We start from the raw sequence: 27,989 nt of genomic DNA, 5'->3' as shown, positions 1-27,989 counted from the left end.
TGGGGTCTGTATGATTTTTTGAAAGAAGTCTCTTATGATCACTAAGGCTGCATTTATTTGATATTGAGTGATATTGTGTAATAATATTACAATTAAACCCTCTGGTGCTCTTTGAATTTGTGCTTTTTTTTTCTTTTCTTTTTTACTTCATCCGAATGGTACGAAACTTGGTAAAAAAAAAAAAAAAAAAAAATCATGGACATGATTCGAAAAGGTTAAATGGTCCTGAAAAAAAATAGTCACACTTGTGCTCCTCGTGGTCAAAAATGGCCGCACTAGAAATGAATGGGAGACTAATTTCATCTAGTGAAAACTTTTGGTACTGCGGCCAAACAAAATCTTACTGAATGCTCTTTTTTTTTTTTGGGAACACAACTTGTTTAGATTTATGGCTTTGATTTTCTTGCAGTTTTAGAGCAAAACGTGGTTTTGAAAATATATATATTTCATATAATAGTATTTTTGTGAATTTTTCACTACAATAAACGTAAAATTCTGTAACTTTAAGGTCACTTTTTTAAACTTTTTTTTTTGAAAAGAGATCAAACCTAAGTCTGTGCTCTAAAGCACTCAAGATTTACGACAGTATAAGTGGGAAATTTTCAGGTCTAATAATAGGGATAATAAATCCACCATAAATACAATTTAGTACCATAAAATCCCCTAAAAATCCCAAATATTGAATAAAAAACATCATCGAACTAAAATATAGTACATTCATTTCATTAAAAAAAAAAACACACAAAAAAACACTCAAGAGCACCAGAGGGTTAAAACAATTGTTTTCTATTTAAATCTATTTTAATATGTAATTTATTCCTGTGAATTTTTAGTATATTAGTATTAAGAGTTCCTTAAAATGTTTACAAATACATCCCCAAAGCAAAACATAACCACTTCAAAAAATAATGCTGCCAATATGAAAAACATACAAATACTCATTAGGTCATACAGTTTATAAACTATCAATTAACAATAAACTAATAGCTTGCAAATGATTACTTGGTTAGTATGCAAATTATACTAATTATAAAGCGTTAACAAAATCTTTAGTAACATTATAAATGTCTTTATGGTCAGTTTTGATCAATTTAATGCATCCTTACTGAATCTTTTTTTTTTTTTTATCTTACTGACCCTAAACCCATTTGAATGTTAGTGTACAGTATATATCATTTTTGGCTGTGTTAAGTTTTCTGAAATGAGTTATGTCATTTTAACAGTCTACGGCATCAGACACCCACCACGTTCTTAATGATCTCGTCTTTGCCGTCCTGCCTCTGGACCTTCAGCAAATGGTAGCAAAAATCGAAGAGGTCAAAGCGACGTTGCTGTCCTAATAGCACAATGATGGCACAGCCAGCCCAGTTCAGACCATCACCGAAACACTGCCTAAAGACAAAAATACAGTTTTATGATGTAAACGTAAATCAAATGCTTGCTTGCTACATTTTTTGTGTGTGATGTTGGCATACTCTGCAGTGAACTCGTGTGTGCCCACAGGGATGCAGTACACAAACTGCATGGCACTCCAGAGTCGGTGGAACTCCATGCACTCGTCCACATGCATGACGCCGTTGGTGGGGGGAGGGCCTCGCCACACACTGTCCTGCAGGAAGCTGCGAATACGCGTCAGGATGACTTCAAACATGGACAGCCCACAGCACAGACGCTCCTTCGTCAGCAGGTCTCCTTCCCGCGCTATTGCAATTTGCTGAAAAAAAGTTGTTAAAAACAAAACTAAATGTTTAAATGGAAACCAAATCAACCAATTCACATACACAAATTAAACAAGCCATAAACAATAAAAAAAAATTCGAAGTAATTTTTTTTGAAATAAATTAATACTTTTATTCAGTAAAAACGCATTAAATAGATCAAAAGTGACAGTAAACACATTAACAACGTTACAAAAGATTTCCATTTAAAAATGAATGCTGTTCTTTTACAGTTCAATTTCCACAAAAATATTAAGACCAGCTGTTTTCAACATTGATAATAGGAAGAAATCATTTTTTAGGAGCAAATCATCATATTAGAATGATTTCTGAAGGATCATGGGACACTGAAGACTGGAGGAATGACGCTGCAAATTCAGCTTTGACATCACAGGAACAAATTACATTTTCAAATATATTAAAACAGGTCTTTTAAATTGTAATAATATTTCACAATACTACTGTTTTTACTGTATGTATGACCAGCCTTGGTGAGCATAAGACTTCTTTCAAGAGCATTAATAAAAGTCTAACTGACCCCAAAATGTTGAACAGTCGATTTTTATTATAATAATTTTTTTTTTGTATTTTACATTAATGTGGTGTCCCACTTGGAGACACTGAGCTCATCATAATTTGGGAACATCAGGCATAAATCATCAGAATACTAGCGATGAGCATGTTGGCTCTGAACTGAGTGCCTCACCTGTGGGGTCCCAAGTCTCTCAATGAGGGGCACCAGGTGAAGAGGAGCATACTTTGCCTCCAGCCTCTTCATCCTCACCTCCAGTCGCTCTCCCTCTGTAGAGTTCAACATAAGAGCAAGATTTCAGCAGATATATATATAAATCAGACGTCTTAATCAGAAAGCACTGAAGAGGAACGTGATCTTGGAGCCATTGAATATCATTTCTCACCTTTGATGTAAACCCTTGGGAGGATGTTCTGGAACGGTGCAGCATGAAGTAAGTCACAAACTTCTTCCTGTGACTGAATGACAAACAAACAGCACAGAAACATAAGGAACAAATGAGAAATTATTCTGTTAAATGAAATTTGAATCAAGCTTTACATAACACAAACACCACACACAAATCAGTGTGAAAATGGGTTAGTCATAATATGTATGAAAATGGAACATTTTAACCCTAAATATATTATGATATTTATGTAGAATTTATATTGAATGATATGATTATACCAAATATAGTATTGATAAAGGATCCCACCTAAATGCCCGGGTATACTTCATTTTCCGCGTTCCGCTCTGTCTCGCGCACAGTTGTGTCCGCACAGCTTTCAAAGTATACTCGACCTCGGATGAACGATTTCAAAATGCGCAGTACAATTGCTTTTCTAATACTCTACAAGACGTCAGCGGGCAGCAACGAGTTGTCTCATTTACAGGACATTCACTCTGAAGGATAGAAGAAAAGTAGCGGATCCGCCATTGCAGGCAAAGTTTGGAAAAAGAACCAAAACAAAAATAATGAAGAATGATATTCTGCTTTGTTTACTGTTCTTGGAACAGCGTGTTGTTTAGTATCGCTCTTTCCCAAAGACTGTTAAAAAATATGCTACAACAAATGCTAACCCCTAAACCTAACCTTAACCAGTGAAATTGGCTGCATGGCAGAATTGGTGCTGATAAGAATTGGTGTTAATAAAGCCCCTTTCACACAGCGCATTGAACCCGGGAAATTGCCGGCAAATTGCCGGAACGCCTTCTGTGTGAACGCAAACATGACCCGGGTTTAATGCCGGGATCGATGCCGGGTTGGGGACCTAGTAACATTGCCGTGTTCAGTCCCGGAACGCGCGCTGTGTGAACAAAAGCCGTAATAATGCCGTGTCGTAGTGATGACGCTGAAGCCGGGATCGTTCGCCAGCTGTGAAACGGTACGAAATGCGCAATTTTATGATCGAATCAGAGAAATAAACGCACAAGCGTGGTTTCGCAGCTCGTAAGCAAACTGAAGACGCTGCTGAGACATTACAAGTCACATCGATGTCACGTGTCTTTCCGGGACATACACGGGTTGTGTGTGAACGCGCTCTCTGATTCCGGAAAATCACTGGCAGTGTGAATGAACCAAAATCAAATGAACCCGGGTCAAATCCCGGGTCACTTTATCCGTGTATTTTCCGGAATCTCTGTGTGAAAGGGGCTTAAGGTTATGCGATGTAAGATTCCATAACTCCCCAACCGGACCTCACCGGCCAATGGGGCCTTTTTATGTAGTTGCACCCAGCGTCACTACCCCCTCCTACCCTGCCAATCTCAAGCCCCGGGATGCCTGTTGCTTAGAACAAAGTGATAGAGTAAAAACTTTCCCATGTTTCTGGGACGGATCGCGGGAAAGCTTGCGGGGGATTCACACTTTTATAACTGAACGGAGGTTTAAACTCCAGTCCGAACGCAACCGGCCATAAGCTCTGTGACAATTGGCTGAAGCCAGAGCCAATGGTAAAAATCTTTGCGTGTGGAAACCCCACCCCATTTTGGAGGTTCTGCCCACTTTTGGAGTTTACGCCCCATTTTGGAGATCTCCGGTTATACCTACTTGGAGAATTGGGATCCTGGACCCTCCTGATTAAGAAAAATGACGTCGCGTGGACTGTAGCGGAACGCGGATGGCCGAAGTATACTTTGGGCTTAATCATTTGATTCTACTTGAAAGTTGTTAAAACGGTCTATAAAAATATATAGGAAAAACAATTACTCATCATATTAAAAAAAATATATATATTTTGTCAGGATGGCCTAGTTTATCTATTTTTTAAATACATATTTGTTCAAGCTTTAATCATTTTAGCACAGTGCTTTAAAGCGCATAAATTAAGAGACACAATTTCTCAGACAGGATTGCATTTCTAAATTCATCCCCTTCAAAGTATCTCCACTACAGCCAGCACAATACCACTTGTATAATAAATTCACTTTATTTTTAACAATTTCAAAACATTTCCCAGCAGACTTTAAATCACCTGCTGGAGCAGTGTTCCCATTCCTATGCATAGTCTAATTTTTTTTTGAGAGGACTATGATAGGTCTGTGCACTGGAGGTTGTATATTTGTGGAATATCTGCTGGTTACCCTATTAAAGGGTGGCATGTTCTTGCATTTGACACTATTTTGTCCTTGGTCATTGCAACATGGCTCACTTTTTCCATCAGCATTTTGTGACTTGAGTGACACAATTAAAGGCTAACTTTAACTTTAAAAAAAAAAGTGTCTCGAGACTTGTGTTCTACATTCCGGTCTGTTGTACTCCATCCAGCTCAGTGGTTGGGAACTTTATAGAACGCGGAGGGATAATCACAGAAGCGCGCACTGACTATGAGGAACGAATACCTCAAAATGTATGTCCGTATGCAAGTTTGAGGGACTTAAAATTAGTACATACACACACATTCTTTAGCTGTTGTCACGTGCCATTGATTATCCCTCCGTGTCATGTCATGTGAATGCCCAATCTATTAATTTAGAGATTACAAAACATAGTTTTGCACATCCCTAACTATTAATATGTATTGTGAATTCAGTTTCATTATACTTCCAAATCAAAAAGATTGGCAACACTTTACAATAAGGTCTCATTTGTTAACATTAGTAAATGCGTTCACAAACATGAACTAACAATGAGCTGTATCTTCTTACAGCATTTATTAAACTTTGTTAATGTTAGTTAACCAAAATGCTCATATTCATATTAGTTCACATGCTTTAATTCATGTTAACAGATACAACATTTTGATAAAAATGTATTACTAAATGTTGAGATTAACATTAGCAAAAATGAATAAATGCGGTAGAAGTATTGTTTATTGTTATTTCATGTTAACTAATGTTAACAAATGAAACCTTATTGTTAAGTGTTATCAAAACATTTATTAAAACAAATAATTGGGACCAAAATATGGAAGTTTGTTTTTACTACAGAATCATAAATAAATAACTTTTTATCTTACAAGGTTTATATCTCACAATTCGGACTTCATTAACTCGCTACTGTGAGTTTATATCTCACAATTTAATATCTTGCAATTCTGACTTTTTAAAATCACAATTGTAAGATAAACTCTCAATAGCGAGTTAAAAAGTTCAAATTGTGAAATACGAACTTGCAATTGTGAGAAAAATAGTCCAAATTTTTTGATAAAAACTCTTAACAACCGTTTATTTTTTATTCCATGGTAGAAACAAACTTCCATACCAGAAAGATAAAAAAAATAGACAAATAAAATATTATTGTGGCAGTTGGTGGGAACCCTAAATTAAATGCAACGTGAAAGTTTAAAGGTCTCATGGCAATGACTTTCAAATCAATGAGGTACACAAATTTGAGCAAAAAAATCACTTCATTCACAATAATAAAACAAGCACCTAACAACACCCAAACAAGAAGAGAGAGACGACTAGAAGAGCACCCTGACAGAAACGATGTTAATGAGAGATCAGCGTGCAATGATCATTCGACACATTCACTATGCTTCAGAGAGAGAGACCCAAACAGAAACACAAGAGAAACAGGCATCAGAAGAGTTACAGTCAGAAGAAGTGAAGAGAAGTGTATGGAAGCAGATGTGCACCAGCACGGGACGTCACAGGCAGCCAGAGAGGATTCGTGACTGCCATGAAAGCAAGGAAGACTTCCTTTGGAGGAAATGGTCCTAAAGAAGCCTCTTAATATTAACCCAGTGGGCACGTGTAGAGTCCAAACGTCACAACAGGGCCAGACGTTCGCAGCTCCGTTTTACATTTCAAGTTTTATTCTCTCGTCTCGGTGACGCTAACATCCTTGAATCCATGGCAGAACACGGCACAAAAAGTGACTAAAGAAAAAGTATAGAAACCAGGAAGAGTGTGCGTTCAGTCAGATTGTGATTCGGTTACATGAATGAGGCCTAATTCCTTACCACCTGTAGTTGTTGCCAGCGTGTAATGAGAAATAAAGTTGCTTTTTAGGGGCAGATGGCAGCAGTGTCATTCACCCACACACTCGTTAACATACACAGTTATTCATTAATATTCACATCCAGAAACACACACGCATACACAGCAACATACAACACACACTTTCTACAAATTCAAATCTGCTTCTTTATGCAGCTGATTAGCAAAGCCAAGCTGAGTCAAGTCAAGGATTGTGCCTTGATAGGACGCTTTCATGATTAACATTATAAAGTATTTCCATAAAGAATAACATGAAAATTCATAAGAAAACAAAGCATTTTATGAAACACCAGACCTGCCAACCTTGACAAAGTATTTTGAGTACCACAATAGTGTAATACTTTACATGCCTTCGCACCATTTTGCTTTGCACAGTCATTTCCCCCTATTTAACAGCATTATTAATCTCCATCATAAATCAGCTATGAAAAACACAATTGTATATTGTCGAGCCTGGGATGCCCCCTGGGAAGACATTTTTTTAAATATCAGCTCTAAATTGTGGATTTCCAGTCAATTTTAGCATGAGAATATATGGTCAAACTCACCCTGGACTCTATATAGCCTAGTTTTTTTTTTTAATAGAGTAAAAAACATTATCTACTTTATTTCTCAGCCAACACGTACACTGTTGTTTTATGTGATCCATTCCATATGACTACACAATAACAATAACATATCTATTAAATTCTAAAAATTAAACAATATTACTGTAATAATATTACTTCACTATAAAAAAATGGAATCATATTTTTACAGAACAACAGTAAAAACACAATACTAATATTTATTTTCTTTTGGTTTTTCGTTAGGCTAGATGCTGCTGCCTCTTGCTGGACTCAAGGACTGAACACAATGTGTCTTCAGCTTTTTGCATAGTTTAGAGTCACAAATCATACTTGGGTACTTCAAGGTCAAAATGCGTACCTGCAACGCAAAATGCATTCAGGTTGGCAGGTCTGAATGGCTAATGCTATAATAGAAATCAGCTTTGAGATGATGAGGTTTTAGATCAATTGATTAGGAGAGTAAGTGATAAAAGATAAACTATGCAACTAAACTAGGTCATGCAAATAGGAAGAGGAAATCAGAGGGGGTCTCACCAGAGCTTGCTCGATGAGCAGACAGAAAAGGATGGCATTGCCCACCTCCCTCAGACTCTGAAACACATCTGTCTTGAGCTCAGCGTATTCAATGATGTCCTTCAGCTGATGGTGGAAGAACTCCAGGATGCCTGACAAATGTTCCATATTACATAACATCAAAAAACAATCCAGGCTAGATCCACTGATCTATATAAATGACCGGATTTCTCATTGCGTTCTAAATTGCCGGCATGCGATGAAGCCACCGGAAGTGTTCGAGCGGCCATCTTATGATTCCCTACCGACAGAGGGTATCATTGACTTACAGCCAAAACATTGACCTAAAATCACCCCGCGTATCAGTTACACATTAATAGTTTTTAAGATACATTTATGTACATTAATTGATCATTTGAATGTTATATCTAATGTTTATGGTCTTTCGGGCAGGATTGGCTTCATCACTCTGTCTCCCCTCCACCTGTGTGGTGGGCGTTCTGGCGCAATATGGCTGCCGTCACATCATCCAGGTGGATGCTGCACATTGGTGGTGGTTGAGGAGATTCCTCCCCTTCTATGTTAAGCGCTTTGAGTGCCGAGAAAAAGCGCTATATAAAATGTAATGAATTATTATTATTATTATTATTATTATATAGAAATCCTTAAGATGGGTTTTTCTACTGCACACTGCCAACACAGGTAACTGAACTAACAAAATAGATTTCTTTATGTACGCAATTATGCAGGAAATATTAAGCATAAACACATTCAGTATATCAGGATTATTAGCAGAAATTGATTTGAATATACAATACAATACTAAATTGCACTATATATTAAAAAGGTTAACTTTTTAATAGCATTACAGTTTGCGTATGAATTAAGTGTTATTTGTATATATTGTTGAGCCAATTATTTATTCAACCAACATTTAGGTAATATCTTTACTGCTTCGAAATACATGCTGTTAGCGAAAACAATGTTGAATCATTTACAGTTGTTGTACGAATAAAAACAGTATTATATAACAACATAATTACATAACCACATTGAACATGGCGAATTAAGTTGTATGCGCATGCCTTACAAAGCATAAATCTTTATTCAGATTTCAAAACGCTTTTTACCACCAGTTTGTCAGGCGGGTCTGTGACCAGCGCCGAAATGGCTGCAGGACCGGATGGCTGCTTGCCTTTGCTGGATTACCTCCAACCCCTCCCCCCTCACCCCTCCCCTGTTGCAAGTCTTGTGTGTTCATGTTGTGTACTGATTATGTGCAAATTGCTGAGGTGTTTTACTGTCCCCAAACTGTACTCCCTATTGGAGCATAGTCTGGGGGTTGCCTTTTTTTCTCCTCAACTCTCCTCATGTTATGCTGTATTCTTACTAACTTCAGGTCGGTCCTAAATTGCATTTCGTTGCCTTGTACCTGTACTTGTGTAATGACAATAAATTGAATCTAATCTAATCTAATCTAATCTAAAAGAAATATTGTGACATTTATAATATAAATTATGAGGTGTCTCATCTGTCCACTGAGCTAATATTCACTTCTGTAATGAAGATGAACACACCTTTTAATAAGCAGGGGAAATTCCCAACTTTAAACAAATAACCATTTAAATGTTTAGGATGTTTGCATTGTAAGAATGTACAGGAAGACTTCTGATATAGAAACGCGGACTCATTAGGTAATGTTTCCTCAATAAAATCAGATGATTACTATTAATTCAATAGAATGTGAGGGAATACCAATCTGGCAGAACGATGGCTTCACTTTTTATGAATGAATGAATTTAATGTAATGTAATACAATGTAATAATCAGACTGATTACACTGTCAGATTGACTAAGAAAGCATAACTGGAGTGTTACTAGTCAAACAATACTGGTCTCACCTGGCGAGCCGTACTCATGACGAGGTAGACGGCAGATCTTGGGCATCACCTCTATGAGGGTCTTCACATACTGCAGGACGGTGCCTTGCAACTAGAAAAGACAGATGGATAGGACAAGTGAAAAAATAAATTATGTTCTCTTAATTTTGGAAAATATTTAGCCCAAAAAATAAATAAATCTGATTTTATGGGAGTGCAGTGGCTAAGAGAAAGAGAAAATACATGTAAACTAGGCAGAGAGACAAAATACCAAGCTCTTGACTATTTTGAGCAGCTCCTCCATCACCACAGCGATGCCCTGGTAACCAAGAAGACGGCAGATTGTTTTGAAGTGTGGAGGACCCACAAAGTTCCTGTAGGAACTGTAGATGTGGGAGTAAGCAATGTTCAGAGGCTGAAAAACAGAGCGAGATGTTTATAAACAGACATCAGTGTTCTCTAGTACACCGTATGTAACAGATTCAAGTCTTTGGTTTTGTATCACATGAACTAATCTTGCTGCTTACAGACCTTGGAGCCATACAAGTAGTAAGGCTGGACATTGGCAGGCTTGTCCCTCTGAGGCTCCTGGGTGAAGGGAATGGCTGTCCGCACAAACCTGTTCCATGAGATTCATCACATTTTTCAACACTGTCATCTATAATGAACCGCATCAGTAGGGGATATGCATCTACAACTTCTTGTTCACTGACCTGTTGGTGGAGCCATTGTAACAGTAGTTTGGTAAGAAGTCAAAGTTGAGTTCCCAGAAGACGTGCAGCGTGATGCGCCCGTATGGAGCAGACACGTTGTGGTTGGCCTCACGGAACATGGCGTCAAAACTGTCCAGGGTCATGTGCTTAGAGAGCAGACGATGAGTCAACCGGTTGATTTCCATCAGCCATTCAAGCTCCTGAAACACACATGACCAAAACATAATTTCACAAGTCCTTAGAGTTTGGAGTCTTTACATTTATAAATCGTAAAACTTTTGTCCTTCTAATATTAACCCTATAAAGCCTAGTGTCTCATATTTGATACGCACATTTCTAAGGACTCTAAATTGTCAACATGATCAAAACTTTGCCTTCTTTTGTCTGACTGATTTTTTAAGTAAAAGGACTTTTAGCTTAATTCTAAAAACATCAGGTTGTGGTTCCCATCTTTTTGCTGTGAAATCTTTAATGTTTTATAACGTAAATGTAAGAATAGCTTTTATATTGTATATATGGTAATATTGTTATTACGGTAATAAAATTCAAAATATAATGTTAAAATGAGATCAACTGTTTGGTTACCAACATTCTTCAAAATATCTTTTGTGTTTAGCAGAAGAAAGATACAATACGAATTGGAACAGCTTGACGGTGAGTAAATGATGACAAAATTAAAAATTTTGTGTGAACTATCCCTTTAAGATGTCCAATTGGGTAAGAAAATTGCCTGCAAGTTTGTCACTCTGAATAAACAGTGATTATGATTATAAAAAAACAGAGCATCAGTTTCTCACCACTATGGAGGTGAGGTCCTCGCTCTCAAAGCGGCTGATAGCCTGATCCAGAGATTTGTACATGGCTGCTGAGATCCTCTGGGTTATCAACCTGTTCAGGTCAATGGAACGACCCAGCAGCTATAAAACACAAAGACAAATATGCTATGTAAATTAACCTTTCCAAAGGATCCAGAGTGACAGTAAATTTGTTATTCATTAAAAACTGCAACATACATACTGTACTTGAAGATCATAACAACAGAGATGGAAATGCATTTAGAATTCACTAAATAGAAAAACAATTTTGATTGCCCATTCAAATGGTAGAATTGTGTGACACCTGCACATGTCTCTGTTTGAGCAGTGTCTCGTAGCGGTTTGAGGGCGGGTATGGAATGATCACACCATAGTTCTTACACTCCGCACGGAAGCGTTTGTCTAGGAGGACACTGTGAGGAAGAGAAAGAACCATGAAATCCATTCAAAGATTGAAAAACCCATCTAGCAGACTAATGTCCTCACTTTGACCTTAACTAGCATGAAAAACATCATTAACATTTAAAATGATTACCTTCCAGCCATTGCTTTGTAGTAGGCAAATATCTGGTCAGCTAACTTGTATACAAACTGATCAAAACACAGGTTGACCTAAAAAGAAAAAGAGTTGCTTTAGTTTTTACTTAAGAGATATTTTTGTATGGAAGACGTATTAATAAAAGGGTAGATAAATCTGTGACACTCTACCTCGGCCTCTATCTCATCATAGAGGAACTGCTTCTTGAATTTGGTGAGGGCATAATAACCACTGTCATTATAAAGGTCCAACGGATACAACACGTATCTGAGAGGGAAAACAAACAGATTTCTGTCAAAAATGATACATTCAAACAGACACAATTGGTCCATGTTCATATACGCTACTGTTCAAAAGTTTGGGGTTGGTAAGATTTTTAAAATGTTTTTGAAAGAAGTCTCTTATGCAGTAATATCGTGAAATATTATGTAAAGGATAATAATGTACATCCAGCAGTTGTGCAAAATAAACTCCAACAGGGTCATTGTGCAGCATTGCTATTGACGACAGCCATTATCTGGAAATAAATTACCTGGAATGTTGCACTGACCAATCAGAATTAAGCATTTCAGAGAGCGCATAATAATACAAATAAAAAAAAACGAAGAACAATTTTCTATTTGAATATATTTTAAAATGCAATTAATTCCTGTGACAGTATTACTCCAGTCTTCAGTGCCACATGATCCTTCAGAAATCATTCTAATATGCTGATTTGTTGCTTAAAAAACATTTCTTATTATTATCAATGTTGAAAAGAGTCGTGCTGCTAAATATATTTGTGGGAACTGTGATGTATATTTTTTTCAGGATTCTTAGAATAGAAATCAAAATAGAATTTTATTGTAACATTATACAAGTTTTTGTCACTTTTGATCAATTAACTGCATGCGTGCTAAACGTATATCAATTTCTGTCCAAAAAAAAAAAAAAAAAACCCTGACTGACCCCAAACTTGGAAGCGTAACTTAATAACCAGTATGAACTTTATGTATATGGCACATACTCCATCATGGAGGGCTCTTTTGTCTCCAGAATGTGATCGGTGAGGATCCAGGGCATGGACATCTCAATGGGGAACTGGATGCGACGGCCCATGGTGAGCTCCAGGAAGAACTCTCGGAACCAGAGTTGGGAAAGATCACAGCACTGCTGTAGGGCCTCTAACAAGCAATCAGGAGAGAATGAAAGGATTACAACATTTCTCTCTGTCTATTCTCTTTCGCCATGAAAATCATGAATATTCACTTGGTATGTAAAGATGTTAGACTTGAAAAATAGAAAAATGTTACTGTTGTCTCACCACTAAAGTTCAGGAGGTGGGTGAAGAAGAAAGACTGCTTGTGGAAGTCCTCGATGGCCTGAACGATGGGGCCGTCCAGACTGCTGCGGAGAGTCTTCTTAGAGCCACTTTTATCAGCGATGAGAGACTCTAGCATGGTGCGTACCATATAGAGCTGCAAGACAGGAAGGATCAGATACTACTCAGAAACAAACTTTCCTTTGCAGACAACACAACAAATATCATTAAATATCAGCTATGTTGCAAAAATGATTTGACTGACCTGTGTGCTTGAGGGGCCAACAGCGCGACGAGGAACTTTGATATCAAAGCCTCCTTTGGGGTCCTTCTCTCCCTTCAGACACGGGTCATTAGGAGGTTCTCTTGCCCCTTCCCAATCACAGATGGTTTTACGAATAGCCTGAAGAACACTACAGGGAAGCAAGAAGATAAGTAATGCCCCAAAAAGTATATCATTTTATACGTGGTGAACTTGTTACCTAATGAGGACGTTCTTCTTCTTGCGCACAGCCTGTCTGAGTGGCTCTCTCAGGGTCACCTGTGCAAAGTCCTGGAGGGCGGAGTAGATGGTGTGCCTGATGGCCTGGTTAAACACGCTCTCCATCCGGCCCATCAGAACCTGAAGACCCTTGATCATAGCAATGACCTCCACCAAGGCAAACTTCTCCTCACTGGTGTAGTTGTAGCGAGTAGCGCGTTCATACTCCTCAGCTGTGCCCGGACAGTCCTTATTACAGAATTTATCGGTTGGGTGGACCAGTTTCCAAGAGTACTAGAAGAAGAGAAGATGGTTGAAATGCATGACAAATGGAGAAGTGAAATACTGAAAACTGTTTGCACGATCTCAGACGTACCACTTCCATGACGTGAGTGCTCCACTTGGACAGAAGCTGCAGTCCTCTGAGTGCCAAGTCAAAGAGCTCCCTGTATTCCTCATCAGACTTCTGACTGTCCAGTCCAGAGCCGGTCACCACCTCACTGTTACTGTAGCGCGCCAGCTCAGAGATGAAGCGGATGTGGTCTTCTCTGATCTGCACCATCTGCTCGCACAGGTTATACTGCGGACTGATGCTGCTCTGAGTGCAGGTCCACCTTAGAGAGAGAGAGAGAGAGAGAAAGAAAGAGAGAGAGAGAGAGAGAGAGATTTTTTATGTACACTACCATTCAAACACTTGGGGTCTACTATTTTTTGAAAGTAAGGCTACATTTATTTGATCAAATCAGTAAAAAAAGTAATACTGTGAAATATTATTACAGATTAAAATAATATATTTTAATACATTTTAAAATGTAATTTATTCCTGTGATGGCAAAGGTGAATTTTTCAGTAGCTGTTACTCCAGTCTTCAGTGTCACATGATACTTCAGAAATCATTATAATATGCTTATTTCTTGCTCAAGAAACATTTGTTATTATTATCATCAATGCAGATTGATGATAACTTTTTTTCAGGATTGTTTGATGAACAGAAAGTTCAAAAGAACAGCATTTTTGAAACCGAAATCTTGGTTACACTTTATTTTAAGGTGGCATAGTTACATTGTCTTTACTATCACTTAAGATCAAATGTGTCCTTGCTGAGTACAAGTATTCATTTCTTAAAGCTACACTGTGTAGGATTTTCTCCCATCTAGCGGTGAAATTGTTTATGATTACCAACTGAATATTAACTTTCTATTACTTTTCCGAGGGTGTTTTAACTCCTACGGTGGCCGTATTATTTCAAATCTGCCGGCAGTCGCGAGTAATCTCCCCCTCGCAATCGTCACGGTCCCACTGAGTGTCAAAACGTGAAAGGTGAAGCTTGAATTTCCAGGTATGTCCCTCTTTGACTAATGTATTTTCAAGATGGAGGCGCAACATGGCTGCCGCCATTCGAGCGACTCGCTCGTATGTATTCTAAATGGCAGATTCTGCACTTACGAGAATACTTGATTAGTTGGTATAAGTAATTACACATTAATGAGTACATACTATTTTGAAAGAATAAAGTGTTTTTTGCAAAGAATCAACTTAAAAAATTACACAGTGTAGCTTTAAAAAAAACAAAAAAAAACAACAACTTACTGACCCTAAAGGTTACGCTAATGATGCAAGCTCAAAAATTACTGTTTCCTATAAACCAGTCAAGTAATGCTGAAAAGAGAACTAGCATCACACAGAAAAGCAGACGTTATGCTTTTAACATCCATTCATCTGATCTTTAGCAGTAGCAGGGAACTACACTGCGACCAAAATGGTCGCATATGCGACCTTTAGAAATGCCATTGCGACCCTAATTTTTAATGGGTCGCAAATGTATCACTGATTATTTTTGTACCTACCTTATGTTTTAGGCAATATGCTATGATTTACTATGAGCATTTATTAAAACAGAAATGTGTATTTTAAGAAAACATTTTATAATGTGCTCTGAGCATTCAACACATCAAGTTGGCTTCAGCCCCGCGACCCCCCCGCCCCCTCCCGGAATGGTGTAGGCCGCGGCGTAGCGTAGCCTAACGTTGATTTAAAAAAAAAAAACTCTCGTTAAGACACACGCAGCAATCGCATATATATCACAACATAGCCTACAATGTTGAAATGAAGCGGACAATTGACTCCTTTTTTAAGAAGGGAAGTTCAAGTGTAACAGAACCATCACTTGATGTCGATTCGACATGTCAAACGAAGCCTGTGAGTGAGAATGATGAGGCTGAGAAGGATTCGTCAGGAAAAGCACACGCGGGAAAAACGATACGGACATATGAATTTCGACGCCAGTGGCTCGAAGAATACCAGTGGTTAAGGTACCAAGACGGAGCAATGCACTGTGTGTACTGTAAATTCTGTGGGCCTTCAATTGCAGGACTGTCCTTATTTTTAACTGCATCAAAACAATTCAAACACGAATCATTGAAGCTTCACAATGACAGTATGAAGCACGCGAAGTGTAGAGACAGGTACATATCCCCTGACGCAGCAGCACTCCCCACTGCATTTCGGCGTCAAGATTTAGCAAACCGAGCAAGTGAGGAATCTGAATTGATAATTAAGTTCAATGTAGCTTATAATATAGCCAAAGAGGAAATGCCGTTCACCAAATTTAAATCGCAAATTATTCTTTTGAAGAAATTCATTTTGCACTTTATTGTGTACTGTATTTTCTATTGCAGTAAATCTATCCCAACCAATGTTAAAGAAAACAAGAAGGCATGTGGTTTAAAAGATGGCAAGTAAAATAAAAAGCACATCTGTATGCAATACAGTTTCATTATTGTTCATTAATATCCAGAGCGGCTTACTATAAATAATTTGTGCGACCAAATCATGTTTTGCGCCAGTAACTGAAAAAGTTAGTAGCGCAAGTGCCACCAGTGGAAAAGGTTAGTGTAGTTCCCTGAGTAGATGGTCACTCACTTGGACTTGTTCTCTTCATAGTGGGCACTTGTTTCTATATACCGTGACAGTTCGATCTGCATATCTCCAAACAGGGGCACAACCTGAAGCTTTCAAACATCCAAAAAGACATTACAATCAGAGGGTTATAACAACAACAACAACAACAAAAATATCAGTTTTCATGAGAACCAGAGCCTTCACCTTAAAGAACTTGTCGATTTTGCTGAGGTTTATCCTTTTCTTTGCATCCAGCTTATAGATGTTGCTGACATTTCCATCCATCAAGTACAGGCCAAAACCCATGACCTGAAAATAGAGTCGCGCCTTCATTTGTGAAGTTCTCTTTCAGCCGAGTCTTAAACGCTTCAGCAGGAATGGATGCGCTCACCTTTAGCAGCATGTGTTTCTCACTGGGGGTCAAGTACATCTTGTTCTCATAGTAATCCACACAGATGTTGACAATATCAGCCAGCAGCTCCTCATAACCTGGGATCACCTCCAGCTGCTGGTGCAGACACTGCACAAACATCACACAAAACAAAACACTGAATGTCAATGCCCAAATGAAAGGTGAACAACACTCAGAGAAGCTTTAGGGGAAGGCAAGGTTATCCAAAAAAACAACCAAAAAAACAACCCTTTCATTTCAGGCTGTTCCACACACAATTATAGCTTTTATATAGAGTTATATAGCTTTTGTATATAGTTATATACACAATTATATAGAAACTGTACGGACCACTTTTATGCTGCCTTTCTGGTGTGTTTTTTTAGCCTTTATTGTAGTTTAAAAGCCTTAGAACAACTATTAGAATTACTTAAAAATGTACAGCACACAAATTTGGAATGACATGAGAAATATAAAACAAATAAAGCTGATATAGAATACAAAAAAAGAGAGGATTTATTCCTTTAATGTAAATAAGATTTTTTTTTTTTTAATAAGATCATTCAAGTTAAATGTACCTGTGTAATTCTGTTGTGATTGGCTAAAAACATAGAGAGGTTTTGGGACTCCTGGATGGACTGTGGGTCAGCCATCTTTCTCAGGAACTGAGCCGCTCTGTAAAGAAATAGTGATAAAAAAAATGGTGATTGTGAACATACGTATACACACACACACTTTATACTTTATACACTCTTTATACTTTCTATTCATCAAATGTGTGATTTATGGAAAATCACTTTCCCTTTAACGCAAGCATGACCCTGTAATACCTTTTGTAAGCAGAGTGGTCATTTTTCACACTGCACTTCATGTTCTTCAGTTCGTCCAGCACAGCAAACATGTTGATGAACTTTCCTAGAGTGAGCAGGTAGGCCTCGGACACAAAGTCCTTCCGTCGTTCAGCGTGACACAGACGCTTTACCTCGCTGCAAAAACGTTCAATGGCCTTCCGCTAGAAGGAGGGATATCAATATTAACGCCGTGTACTCGTGAAATGTCATGATTCTCAACCCCAATTTTGATAGCACGGCAAAAACTAGTATGCTATTTATCACAGTCCTTTATTTGAAAAGTTAAATATAAATATAAATAAATTAAATTGCATGTAGTCTTCAAGTATTTCTTAATTTACTTAAGGAATAAATGTTAACTTAATTAAGAGCCTAAAATACACAAGCAATAAAATTAAGAGCAATGAGTTTTTCTTTTTTTTGTCAGTAGTGTTGTTTGATTAACATGACATTTAAGAATTAATAAATATTGAATAGTGTTCAAAGATTTGTATTCCTCTCTCACCTGGAAGTACATGAACTTCATGAGTTTGGTGACCTCAGGTTCCAGCACCTCTACAGTCTTCTCGTAGATCTCCACCCGATTTGGCTGCTCGTTGCACTTCACCTGAGATACACAAGAGGGCGACATTAAAACGGCTGGATTCAGCCTTTTTCTTCTGTTCGTGCAGGGTAGTCATGTTGTTGAACTTGGTCATTTCAATTTTATCTTTTAGATAAATGAAAAGGGGTTCAGACTCTCTTCAAACATCGGGAAAATGGTGGAGAGCATTTCTTTAAAAAAGTCCATTCACGCAAGACAAGATTTAACACACACAATATTTGAATGCTGGCACTTGGCAGAAATATCTTAAAAAAAAAAAAGTAAATAAATCTATGCATATGTAAATTGATAGAATAACTAGCATTTTCATACTGAGTTCCTCTTCCGCACTATGAGACACCTGATAGTAAAGGTTTTAATGGGCTAGTAGGGCATGGATTTTACTAGAGTCCTGAGAATGCACCTCTAATTTCATGTGTGTTTGTGTGTGTGTACCTGAGGAATGGCTCTGGAGCAGCTCCTCCAGGTGTACAGCATGACCGCATACTCATGCCCCTCCTCCAGCATTTCATTCTGAGAGGAAAAAACGTTTGAAAAAGAGGAAATAGAACAACAGCTATAGGAGCCACAAACATAAACTCCTGTGAATTCAGTGTAAATGTGCTAATACATTTTATGACCTCATGCTTAGAAACGACAATCCATCAGGCACTTATTTGTTGGAATTCATCATTATTACTATGCAGTATAGCTAGATATACATTTCCTGAAAGAATTCCCTGCACTTAGAAATTGTAAACCCAATTATAGACAGAGGGAGAAAGAGAGAAACCAACACGGCAAAACTAGATTGCTCCATTATAATCACCAGAGCATTTGTAGTCTAGACAGTTTCGTTGATTAGAGTGGTAACATGCATTCAGTGTAGACTGAGTCCCTGATTATCCTCCACTTTCTAATAATAAATCATTTAACCTGGATTTCTGCCAATCACAATTCAGCAAGTATTACAATTAGAGCTTTGCAAAACTAAGCATGTGCAAAACTGACTAGTCAGAGCGTTGCCTAAACAACTAGTCAAAGTGTACTGCACGTTTACACGACAACATTATAAAATAAAAGTTTTACCTTTGCTTTTTTGAAAAGTTTTTAAAAGTTGTCTATGTTACTTTGTAAAGAAGCACTACTCAGTACGCAGCTATAGGCTGAACACGTAATACGCATGCGCATGTATTATTATTTAATACAAATTCGCGTTTTTGTAGTTTACATGGAGACGATAACGTCGTTTTTGCGTAAATTAACGGCCAAAACGAAATAAAACGTTTTCAATTCTTAGTTGAAAAAGGTGTTTGTTTCTACTTTGCAGAGTGTGTTAGAAATCATGAATGGTGAGAGAACATTGTGCTTGGTACATTTACCATCTTCAAACCAAACTTGGGTCTCCAGCCAAAGTTTAAATCCCGTCTGGCTAGCGCGCCTCCCATAATGTTTAAGCATTAGGTCAGTAGGCGGAGAGTAGGCAGTCTTTTGCGGCTGTTCAAACTAGGGGTGGAACGGTACATATATTCGTATTGAACCGAAACGGTACTGGCGTCACGGTTCGGTGCATACATTTACACGGAGAATATACGGTATAAAAATAAATAAAACTCATGTGCAAATTAGTTAATGTAATGCGGAAGTTGCGGAACTACTTCCGCAAGTGGGTTCTTTAGGGACACCTAATCTGTAGCCTCGCCTTAGCTCTGAAGCAGGCTGCGATGTAAAGATTGCAATACTGGAATATGTTGTGTGTGTGTGTGTGTGAGAGGGAGGGAGGGAGAGAGGGAGGGAGGGAGGGAGGGAGGGAGGGGGAGAGAGAGAGAGAGAGAGAGAGAGAGAGGGCTCGGGCGTGATCGAAAAGTCGCAAAGTGTTTACTTATATTTGTGTGCATGTGTGTGTGTGTGTGTGTGGCGCGGGCGCGATCGAACAGTGGAAACATAAAAACATACTCCGTCATTTTGTTTATACAGGACATCATTCAAACTGCAAAGTGTTTAAGTTACTGTAAATTACAATTTTAAGGAAAACAAATATATAAATCTGAAATGTAGCAAATAAATTTTCAATTCATTCAGGTACAATTACCAAACATATCTCAAAGTCTTTTTATTAATTTAATTAATAAACTAATTACATAAAACGAGCCTATTGTCAGTGCACTACAAATAAACTGGTTCTATGCCTTTACTTTCTTAATAAACCTTATTTAAAAAATACAAGGCTTAAGTAATTTATTTTCCTTTGGTGGTACAGCCTGAGACATGCACAAGCCTTCTTCATTTTTGTTTTGCTTTTCCCTCCATTGTCTGAACCGAGGTATGAACCGAACCGTTACTTCTGTGTACCGTTACACCCCTAGTTCGAATACATTAAACCACAAGCGTTTCCACTACGAAAGCAATCCGGTTAAATGCGTTTTCGATGGTCAAAAGTGGACAAGCTCAAAACGTTTTAGGCCCTGTTTACACCTGTATTTGGTGTCGTCCACTTGTGATCCAATCGACCAAAATGCATTTTAATACCAGGTGTAAATAGGGCCTGTGAAACATGTGAATGGAGACTACACAGTAAGCAAGTTGATTTAAATGTATAAAAGTGAGAAGATAATAATAATAATAATATCAGTAAGTATGAGGGTCTTTTCAAAGGCCTGCATTCATCTTAAAAACACTATATTTATACTCCTAAATCCAAGTTTAGAGATGGCACAGCATTCATCCAGACCTACAACTATGCGCTCATTAGAGCTTTAGCAGAAGGTAGCTGAAGCAAACAGGACCTCCAGTCCTTGAGGACTCTGACTAACATGAGCTACTGTTCGACAGTCCAAGCACATCCACGAGCCACTGAGCTGTGTGAGGAAGAGGTGGACTAGCTGCATCAATCTCAATTCAATCCAGCATAAAGCCCAAACCCCCACACAAACAAAACAGAACAAAACAGCAATCATAAACTAGACAAGGGTGGCTTTGTGAAAAGGTGTTTGTCCTGAGCTCTTCACCTCATGCCTCCGCTAAAACAGAATTGAAACTGATGGGGTTTTAATATGGCACAAACCACCTTGCCCAGATTTCACATGCTGACCCTTAAATAGTCATTACTGTTGAAAATCTGTTCATGCTTTTTGAGTTGTTCTGAAAAATGGATGTTTCGTTTTAAAACGAGGGAACAAATTATTACATTGTGGCCACAATTTACTAAAACAAGAAGAAAGAATTCTTAATTCATGGCCACTATATACATTTCCCTGCATGTCATGTGCGGGGCTCCGTACAATCCATACAAGTTTAGCATAATGAAATTCATTCTTAAGTTCTATTTAAGAACACCGAGTTGTTTTTTGTAGTAGATTGCACTATAATAATCATTAAGTGGATTCATTGAACGCCTAATTGCTCAATAAACATTTCCTATTATTATCAATTCTGAAAACAGTTTAATATTGTTGTATAAACTGTGATACTTTTTTTTAGGATTCTTTGATGAATAGAAAGTTAAAAAGGACAGCATTTATTTGAAACAAAAATCTTTTGTAACATTATAAATGTGTTTAATTTAGCAAACCCTTGCTGAATAAAAAGTATTACTTTCTTTTAAAAAACCAAAACATCTTACTATCTACAAACTTTTGAACGATTGTATATTTTAATATACAACATAACAACTTTATTATTGGCCAACACAAACACTGACTCATGATTTAAAAGTGATATTTTAAGGTTGATGTATATGAATTGGAGGAATCGCTACACTCCATTTAGTACTCAAAGGTAATTCAGATGGTATTGACAGTTTACATGTTGAATTTTTTATTTATTCATCACAGTACCTAAAAATATGTTAATGTCTTGGTGATTTTCTTTTGTAAGTGAACCTTTATGAAGGGAATTGCACTGCTCAGGGCTGATTTAAATATCACTGTGGCAAAGAAAGGCCTACATTAGAAAAACTGAATGACTGTTTCTGTTTCTCAGTGCCCTTCTGATAAAGATTTCAGTAAGAACCATAAAGAGCAGCTTTGTTGTAATGCAACATCCTTTTGTTATTGCTGCCCTGGTCACATGACCAGCCATCCTAATGTGCTGTTTCACAAAGTGTCCTTCTACTTACCATGCTGGAGTGCACAGTGGCCTGTTCAATGTAGCGGGCAATGCCAGTGACAAACGCATTTCTGTCCTCAAAGTTGGTGTCAAAGTTTGCCTAGTAACAAACAGAACGCCAGTCAAATTTTACTGTGAACTCTACATCCTACTTCAAATATTGAAATGCATTTGTGTTAATGCATAAGGGCATGTACCTGGTACATGATGGAGGATGGTGGGGGTTCGATGCATGGCTGCTGGTCTGGGAGGGGAAGCTCCTCCAGCAGGTCCACATTGGACAGCGCATCCTCCAGGGTCACGTGGGTTGTCATGGCGACACAGGTTCACTCACAAAACAGCCCAATCTGAAACAAGAATAGACCATGAGCTTCATCATTATCATACAGAAGGTGCTGCACTCAGCACTTCAACTCTATGTTTAAGTGTAACACAGTCTATAAATCACTGGCATTTGAAAAGGGAAATGTCATGACTTTCAAGAAATCTCTCTAGTTAAAGTCTTTCACTGGTTTCAATGGCAGAATTTAATAAGTCTCAAAACACAAGTGCTGCTGTGGCTGCCAAGACATTATTAATTAGGGCTGCGACAGATGTTTTCAATAAATGAAACTAATATATGATATAGGGGTAGGCGATATGACCCAAATCATATTCACAATGAGTAATTTTATTTCACGATAATGATAGGCTATATATTACAAAATAGGGCTATTTTAACAATGTCTTTACTACCTTTCTGGGCCTTGAAAGTGGTAAAAATGTTGCAGTCTATGGATCGACATAAAGAACGACATTTCATATATATATAAAAAAAAAAAAATTTGTGCCCCAAAGATGGTCGTAAGGTCTTACGGGTTTGGAATGACATGAGGGCGAGTAAATAAATGACAGAAATTTAATTTTTGGGTGTTTAACCTACTGTGTTTACAGGAATAAGCCAAGACAGTCATTACTGCACTGCTTATTGCGCTTAAAATTGCTTCAACATTTAAACTGGCAAGGCTTAAACACGCATGCAAATGATCACTTTCGAGATGGCACAGCACTGCAATGTCACCTAAGTGTAACAACAACAACATTTACATTTACATTTATTCATTTAGCTGACGCTTTTATCCAAAGCGACTTACAATTGCTATATATGTCAGAGGTCGCACGCCTCTGGAGCAACTAGGGGTTAAGTGTCTTGCTCAGGGACACATTGGTGTCTCACAGTGGATTCGAACCCGGGTCTCTCACACCTAAGGCATGTGTCTTATCCATTGCGCCACACCACCCCCCTATCACAACAGAGGTGATAATCCAAAATTTCCACATTGTAAACCCTAATGCTCAAAATAATCAATTTATTCAAGTGGGGTAAACTTAAAGTAGTTCAAATTAACTTTTAAGTATTTAGAACTTTTTTCTTTTGAGTTCACAAAACTGACATATTAAAGTAATCTAAATTGTTTAATTGTTTTGAGTTTTATGAACTTGTTTCATTTCATTTTTAGATTTTAACTGAAACTGCACTGGGATTTCTATTTCCCAGCATGCTTTTCCATGGCACTTGAAAGAGAAAGTAAATGCTAAAATTAAGTGTTAGCCTATATAATGTTTTATTTTTGTGCCAGATTAATGTTAAGTGTGAGATTTAGCCGTGTTTAATGTTTTGCTATGCTAATTTAGAATTTAGAGTTTCTGATGTTGCGCAAGGTTTTTGGGGGCCATCATGGTGACGATTGGAGCATGACCTTAGTTTGAGAACAGATATATTACATTTTCTATATTGCCATATTGATTTAGCAATTGCTATGCAATGCTAATGCTTTCAAAACATTGTGTTACCAATTAACAAGTTAGCATTTATAGAATCAGCTAGTTAAACCAGCCAAGTTTCTACTACAAATAATATTTAAATTGAGATTACATGATCATTTTAAAGACATTACAATATTGTATTTTATAGAAGAGTTGTGAAATGTTGCATGTTTTTTTCAGTATGTACAGGAATACCATGAACAACATTTCTAAAATGCAGTGTCAAGACAAAAACAGTTACGTTTTTTTTTAAATGCATCTCAAGACCTCAGTAAGTGTGCTCAGGAAGTGTGGTATTGCCCGTATTAGACTCGGGTTTGCTTGACAGTGACCTGCAAAAATAATGCTTTGAAGCCATAAATTGGTTTCTAGTTTAATTTGGCCAATCTCTATTCTGGACTTGCACACAAACTGCATTGCAATCATTTCCCAAAATGTAATTTGTGTGGAAATATTACGAAGTCTGTAAACAAGATGTTAACACAGGCCAGAGACAGGACGCGCTGAAGACGGATGCAAAGAAGAGAACACAGACAGGCCAACAGAGCAAATACTGTACCAGACACCGCAAGCTCACGGTTCACAATACTCAAAAAAAAATAGAGGAAGAAAAATATATATATATTGAATTGAGGGAGGGGGTTTATATGCATCTCTGAAGGGAACTGACTGTCTTCAGAAAAGTTTTGAGTTTCCTCTACCTCAGTATAAAGTAGTGTTTATAAGTGCAGCACTGCTTTGTGTTCAGCGGTACACAAAGAAACTGCTTCTGTTCAATAAGCGCCACCTACTGTCAGAGAGTGAATTTGCATTTTCATTCAGTCCGTCTGCTGTTTTTGTTTTATGCAGGTGTCATTACCATAATTTCACAAATCTAAAGTCAGACCATACTGTTTTGCTTTAAATCTTGAAATTATACAATAAAAAATAACTGCTCATTCTACATGTGTGTAGCCTCTTAGTTTGGATTGTGATTAAAATGCAGTGGTTGTCTCCAATATCAAATGGCTACAGATATTTTTTGTTTAATGCCAGTTTGCCTGTCATAGAGCAAATAAACAACAGATAGCCTGCATTTAAATGGTACTTTAATTGCTCCAATGGTAGGAAAAAACTCATTGCAGAATTTATGTAGCCTATAGGGACAAAACGGTCAGATAATGTTTAATGCATACTAAACCACATGATTAATCTGTCCTGGACAGTTGATAAGTGACACTAGTCTACAGGTCAGGCATCTATCAGCCATCTGTCCAAGGAGGCTTATTTTCAATCTTTACCTTCATCAAATCTTGACAAAGCAGCAGGGAAACATGAAGTTAGCTTGACCATTAAACGTAGCACATGCAGGAAGAGAGATTGCCTGAGGTCACTGTGGTATTAAATACGGAGCCTATGTTGAACAGTACAAGGGATTCTCTTATGATTAACATTAACAAACAGGAACCAAGTGTGGAACTTATGAAGCGTGAACAACATAAGAGATAAAAAAATGATGACACATCATAGCAACAACACACAGAATGAAGAATGTGCAAACAGAAACATTCAAGCAAAATGACCAAAAATAATTGTAATGTCTGCAGACTTACAAGCGACATCAAATGCAATTTGAAAATGTTTGACTTTTCCAATGGATTTTGGGGGAATTACAGATGGCTTACTATTAGTTGTCTCTCCACATTAAGCTGGGAAGCCTGGGATAAAAGTATTTTAACATAAAAATTACACACGTTGGCTTTAAACTGCATTCTCAACAGGTCTGGTTGGCTGAGACCGATGTTGGTGTCAGAGTGTTGGAGGTCACAGCAGAATCACATAATGGAATAACTGTCTCAGATCTCTCAGAGTAGCTCAGGGTGGAAAAAACACTTGAGCCAAATGCTGAAGGCCACAGAAGAGGCAACATCGGTGGCCACCGGTTTCAAAAACTGCTTAAATTAGAATTAAAAGTCATCACATTTTTTTTTAAACATTTAAAAAAAAAGGTTGATTGGTCTAATTTGAATTGGAAAAGTAAGATTGATTACCTTTTCTAACTGCTAGTTGGTCATACTAGTTCTTAAGACACAATCTAAAGCCTAAGTTTATGAAACTGTCTCCTGGTCTTAAGCACAATCTAGTCAAGGGATGTATGGAAAGTCAAATTAATAAAAGGCATGTTACTGAGTCAGTATGTGGTGCGAGCTACAAGGAACATCTTCCAATAAAAAGCCCATGGTTAATATGTCACTTGCCATTTTTCTTGGAGTACACATCACTAAGAAATGCATGATGCTGATACGCTCTACAGCACTTTAACAGTACTGATCCATCCATTGCTTCAATGAAAGGGTGGGGTTTCCTGTCAGCATTTGTGTATCTCACAATGTCATGCAACTATGTACAAGAAGATTTTTCATTTAGACAAACGAAGCAAATCTTACACAAGTATGAAGCCTCTTTTGTGCTTAACTAATTCTGTAAAGCTTATTTCTGCCCTAAAAGACAAATAAAGTTTCGCTCCAAAACCTAGTGAGCCGATGTTATAAGAAGTCAGGTACTTCCAAAATCGTGTCTTCATTAGGACCCCAAGCGATCCCATTATCATAAAAAAATAAAATAATAATTCATGGGTACTTCCTAAGCGCCTGATAATAATTCCTACAAAATCAGTCTTCATAATGTATGCCAATTGAACTACATTATAATGACCATTAATGTCTGTTTTAGTTAGCTTAAGTACTAGCACAGCATACAGATAACCAACTAGCCTGCTAGCCTTATACGCAACACATTTGTACTTACCCACATGTATTTGCAACCATCTTTAATGTAATATATTAAAATATTATAATATATGTAAAATCATTTACACTAAAGTTGTTAGTAGATAAGCAGCATCCTAGTCATCATGGAATCTCATAAGTGACAATTAAAAACATATCACACACAACTAGAGTAAAATAATCCATTTTAAAATGGTCTGAACTATTTTTTGATTATCTAATTAAATAGCTTTTCCCACATGCGGGTGATTGTATCTAATTGTGTCATATTCAACTCACAGATATGGTCTGCACCAGAACAAAAATAAAAAAAAGTGGAAGTACTTTGAGCCCTGGGGGATTCTGCACATTTTAATCTGTTGAAAAGGATCACGTGAGGTGGAGTGAGACATGTTCAGACTGATAACAACCTCAGAGCTGAATCATTGTCATTCAAACAGGGACTCTTGGAAAGAAACATCCATGACACCAACACGTTCCAAGAGGAAGAAGTGATCTGACAGGGAGAGAGAGAGAGAGAGAGAGAGAGAGAGAGAGATAGACACTAGTCTGTGCCTGTGGGAATGGATGCTGAAATACTAGAATAAACTTTCCCACAATGGCTGATTCCCATTGTACGGTGGGGTAAACGGTCCACATTCCTATACGTTATGTGAGCATGACAAAATCGGACCAACACTGACATAAATGCATGGGCCACACACCTTTTTTACCGAGCGTGTGTTCACACTTGTAGTTCGATTCTCTTGGTTCTTTTGGTCCAGACTGCTGGGCTAAATGCGCTTGTTGCATGTGCGTACATTTGATAGTGTTTTTACAAACTGAGAATTCACAATTTGGCATAAGAGCTTTTGTAAAGGAGTCATAACAGTGCCAGGAATTCCTCTGTTGCACACACACAAACCGAGATCTGCTGCAAGGAGACCACAGTTCTTAAGCCATCCCGAAATGTAATAGGCAACAACATGCTGCATTCACACCATGTCGTAATTACCATAGTATCAAGATGACAACACGCGACGTTATTGCAGGTGCAGATTGTAAAAACTTCATAGGAGCTTTCAGACAATTCCCATTTTACAAACTGCAATTAAGAGC

At 37.7% G+C, this 27,989-nt stretch overlaps 1 protein-coding gene across 2 annotated transcripts in view; it reads right to left on the bottom strand.

The window, feature by feature from the left end:
* cyfip2 (cytoplasmic FMR1 interacting protein 2) overlaps positions 1-27,989 on the bottom strand; it is a 33,509-nt gene that overhangs the window by 1,699 nt on the left and 3,821 nt on the right. Inside the window, exons 2-28 of one of the 2 annotated variants that reach the window (XM_084429817.1) lie at positions 22,515-22,664; positions 22,328-22,417; positions 18,667-18,744; positions 18,133-18,234; positions 17,607-17,788; positions 17,355-17,451; positions 16,777-16,905; positions 16,590-16,694; positions 16,407-16,495; positions 13,861-14,098; positions 13,486-13,778; positions 13,269-13,416; positions 13,007-13,160; positions 12,710-12,866; positions 11,874-11,970; positions 11,701-11,777; positions 11,470-11,578; positions 11,148-11,267; positions 10,351-10,550; positions 10,169-10,256; positions 9,909-10,052; positions 9,659-9,749; positions 7,779-7,909; positions 2,636-2,708; positions 2,425-2,519; positions 1,476-1,714; positions 1,245-1,392 (exon numbers count right to left, since the gene is read on the bottom strand). In XM_084429817.1, the coding sequence (XP_084285943.1) occupies positions 1,245-1,392; positions 1,476-1,714; positions 2,425-2,519; positions 2,636-2,708; positions 7,779-7,909; positions 9,659-9,749; positions 9,909-10,052; positions 10,169-10,256; positions 10,351-10,550; positions 11,148-11,267; positions 11,470-11,578; positions 11,701-11,777; positions 11,874-11,970; positions 12,710-12,866; positions 13,007-13,160; positions 13,269-13,416; positions 13,486-13,778; positions 13,861-14,098; positions 16,407-16,495; positions 16,590-16,694; positions 16,777-16,905; positions 17,355-17,451; positions 17,607-17,788; positions 18,133-18,234; positions 18,667-18,744; positions 22,328-22,417; positions 22,515-22,631 (3,591 nt within the window). In that variant the 5' untranslated portion in view covers positions 22,632-22,664. The remainder of the gene's footprint in view (positions 1-1,244; positions 1,393-1,475; positions 1,715-2,424; positions 2,520-2,635; positions 2,709-7,778; positions 7,910-9,658; positions 9,750-9,908; positions 10,053-10,168; positions 10,257-10,350; positions 10,551-11,147; positions 11,268-11,469; positions 11,579-11,700; positions 11,778-11,873; positions 11,971-12,709; positions 12,867-13,006; positions 13,161-13,268; positions 13,417-13,485; positions 13,779-13,860; positions 14,099-16,406; positions 16,496-16,589; positions 16,695-16,776; positions 16,906-17,354; positions 17,452-17,606; positions 17,789-18,132; positions 18,235-18,666; positions 18,745-22,327; positions 22,418-22,514; positions 22,665-27,989) is intronic. The other variant, XM_084429818.1, reaches the window with a different exon arrangement.

Source organism: Rutilus rutilus (assembly GCF_951802725.1).
Source record: "Rutilus rutilus genome assembly, chromosome: 14".
Taxonomy (NCBI): domain Eukaryota; kingdom Metazoa; phylum Chordata; class Actinopteri; order Cypriniformes; family Leuciscidae; genus Rutilus; species Rutilus rutilus.
This window is presented reverse-complemented; position numbering and strand designations above follow the sequence as displayed.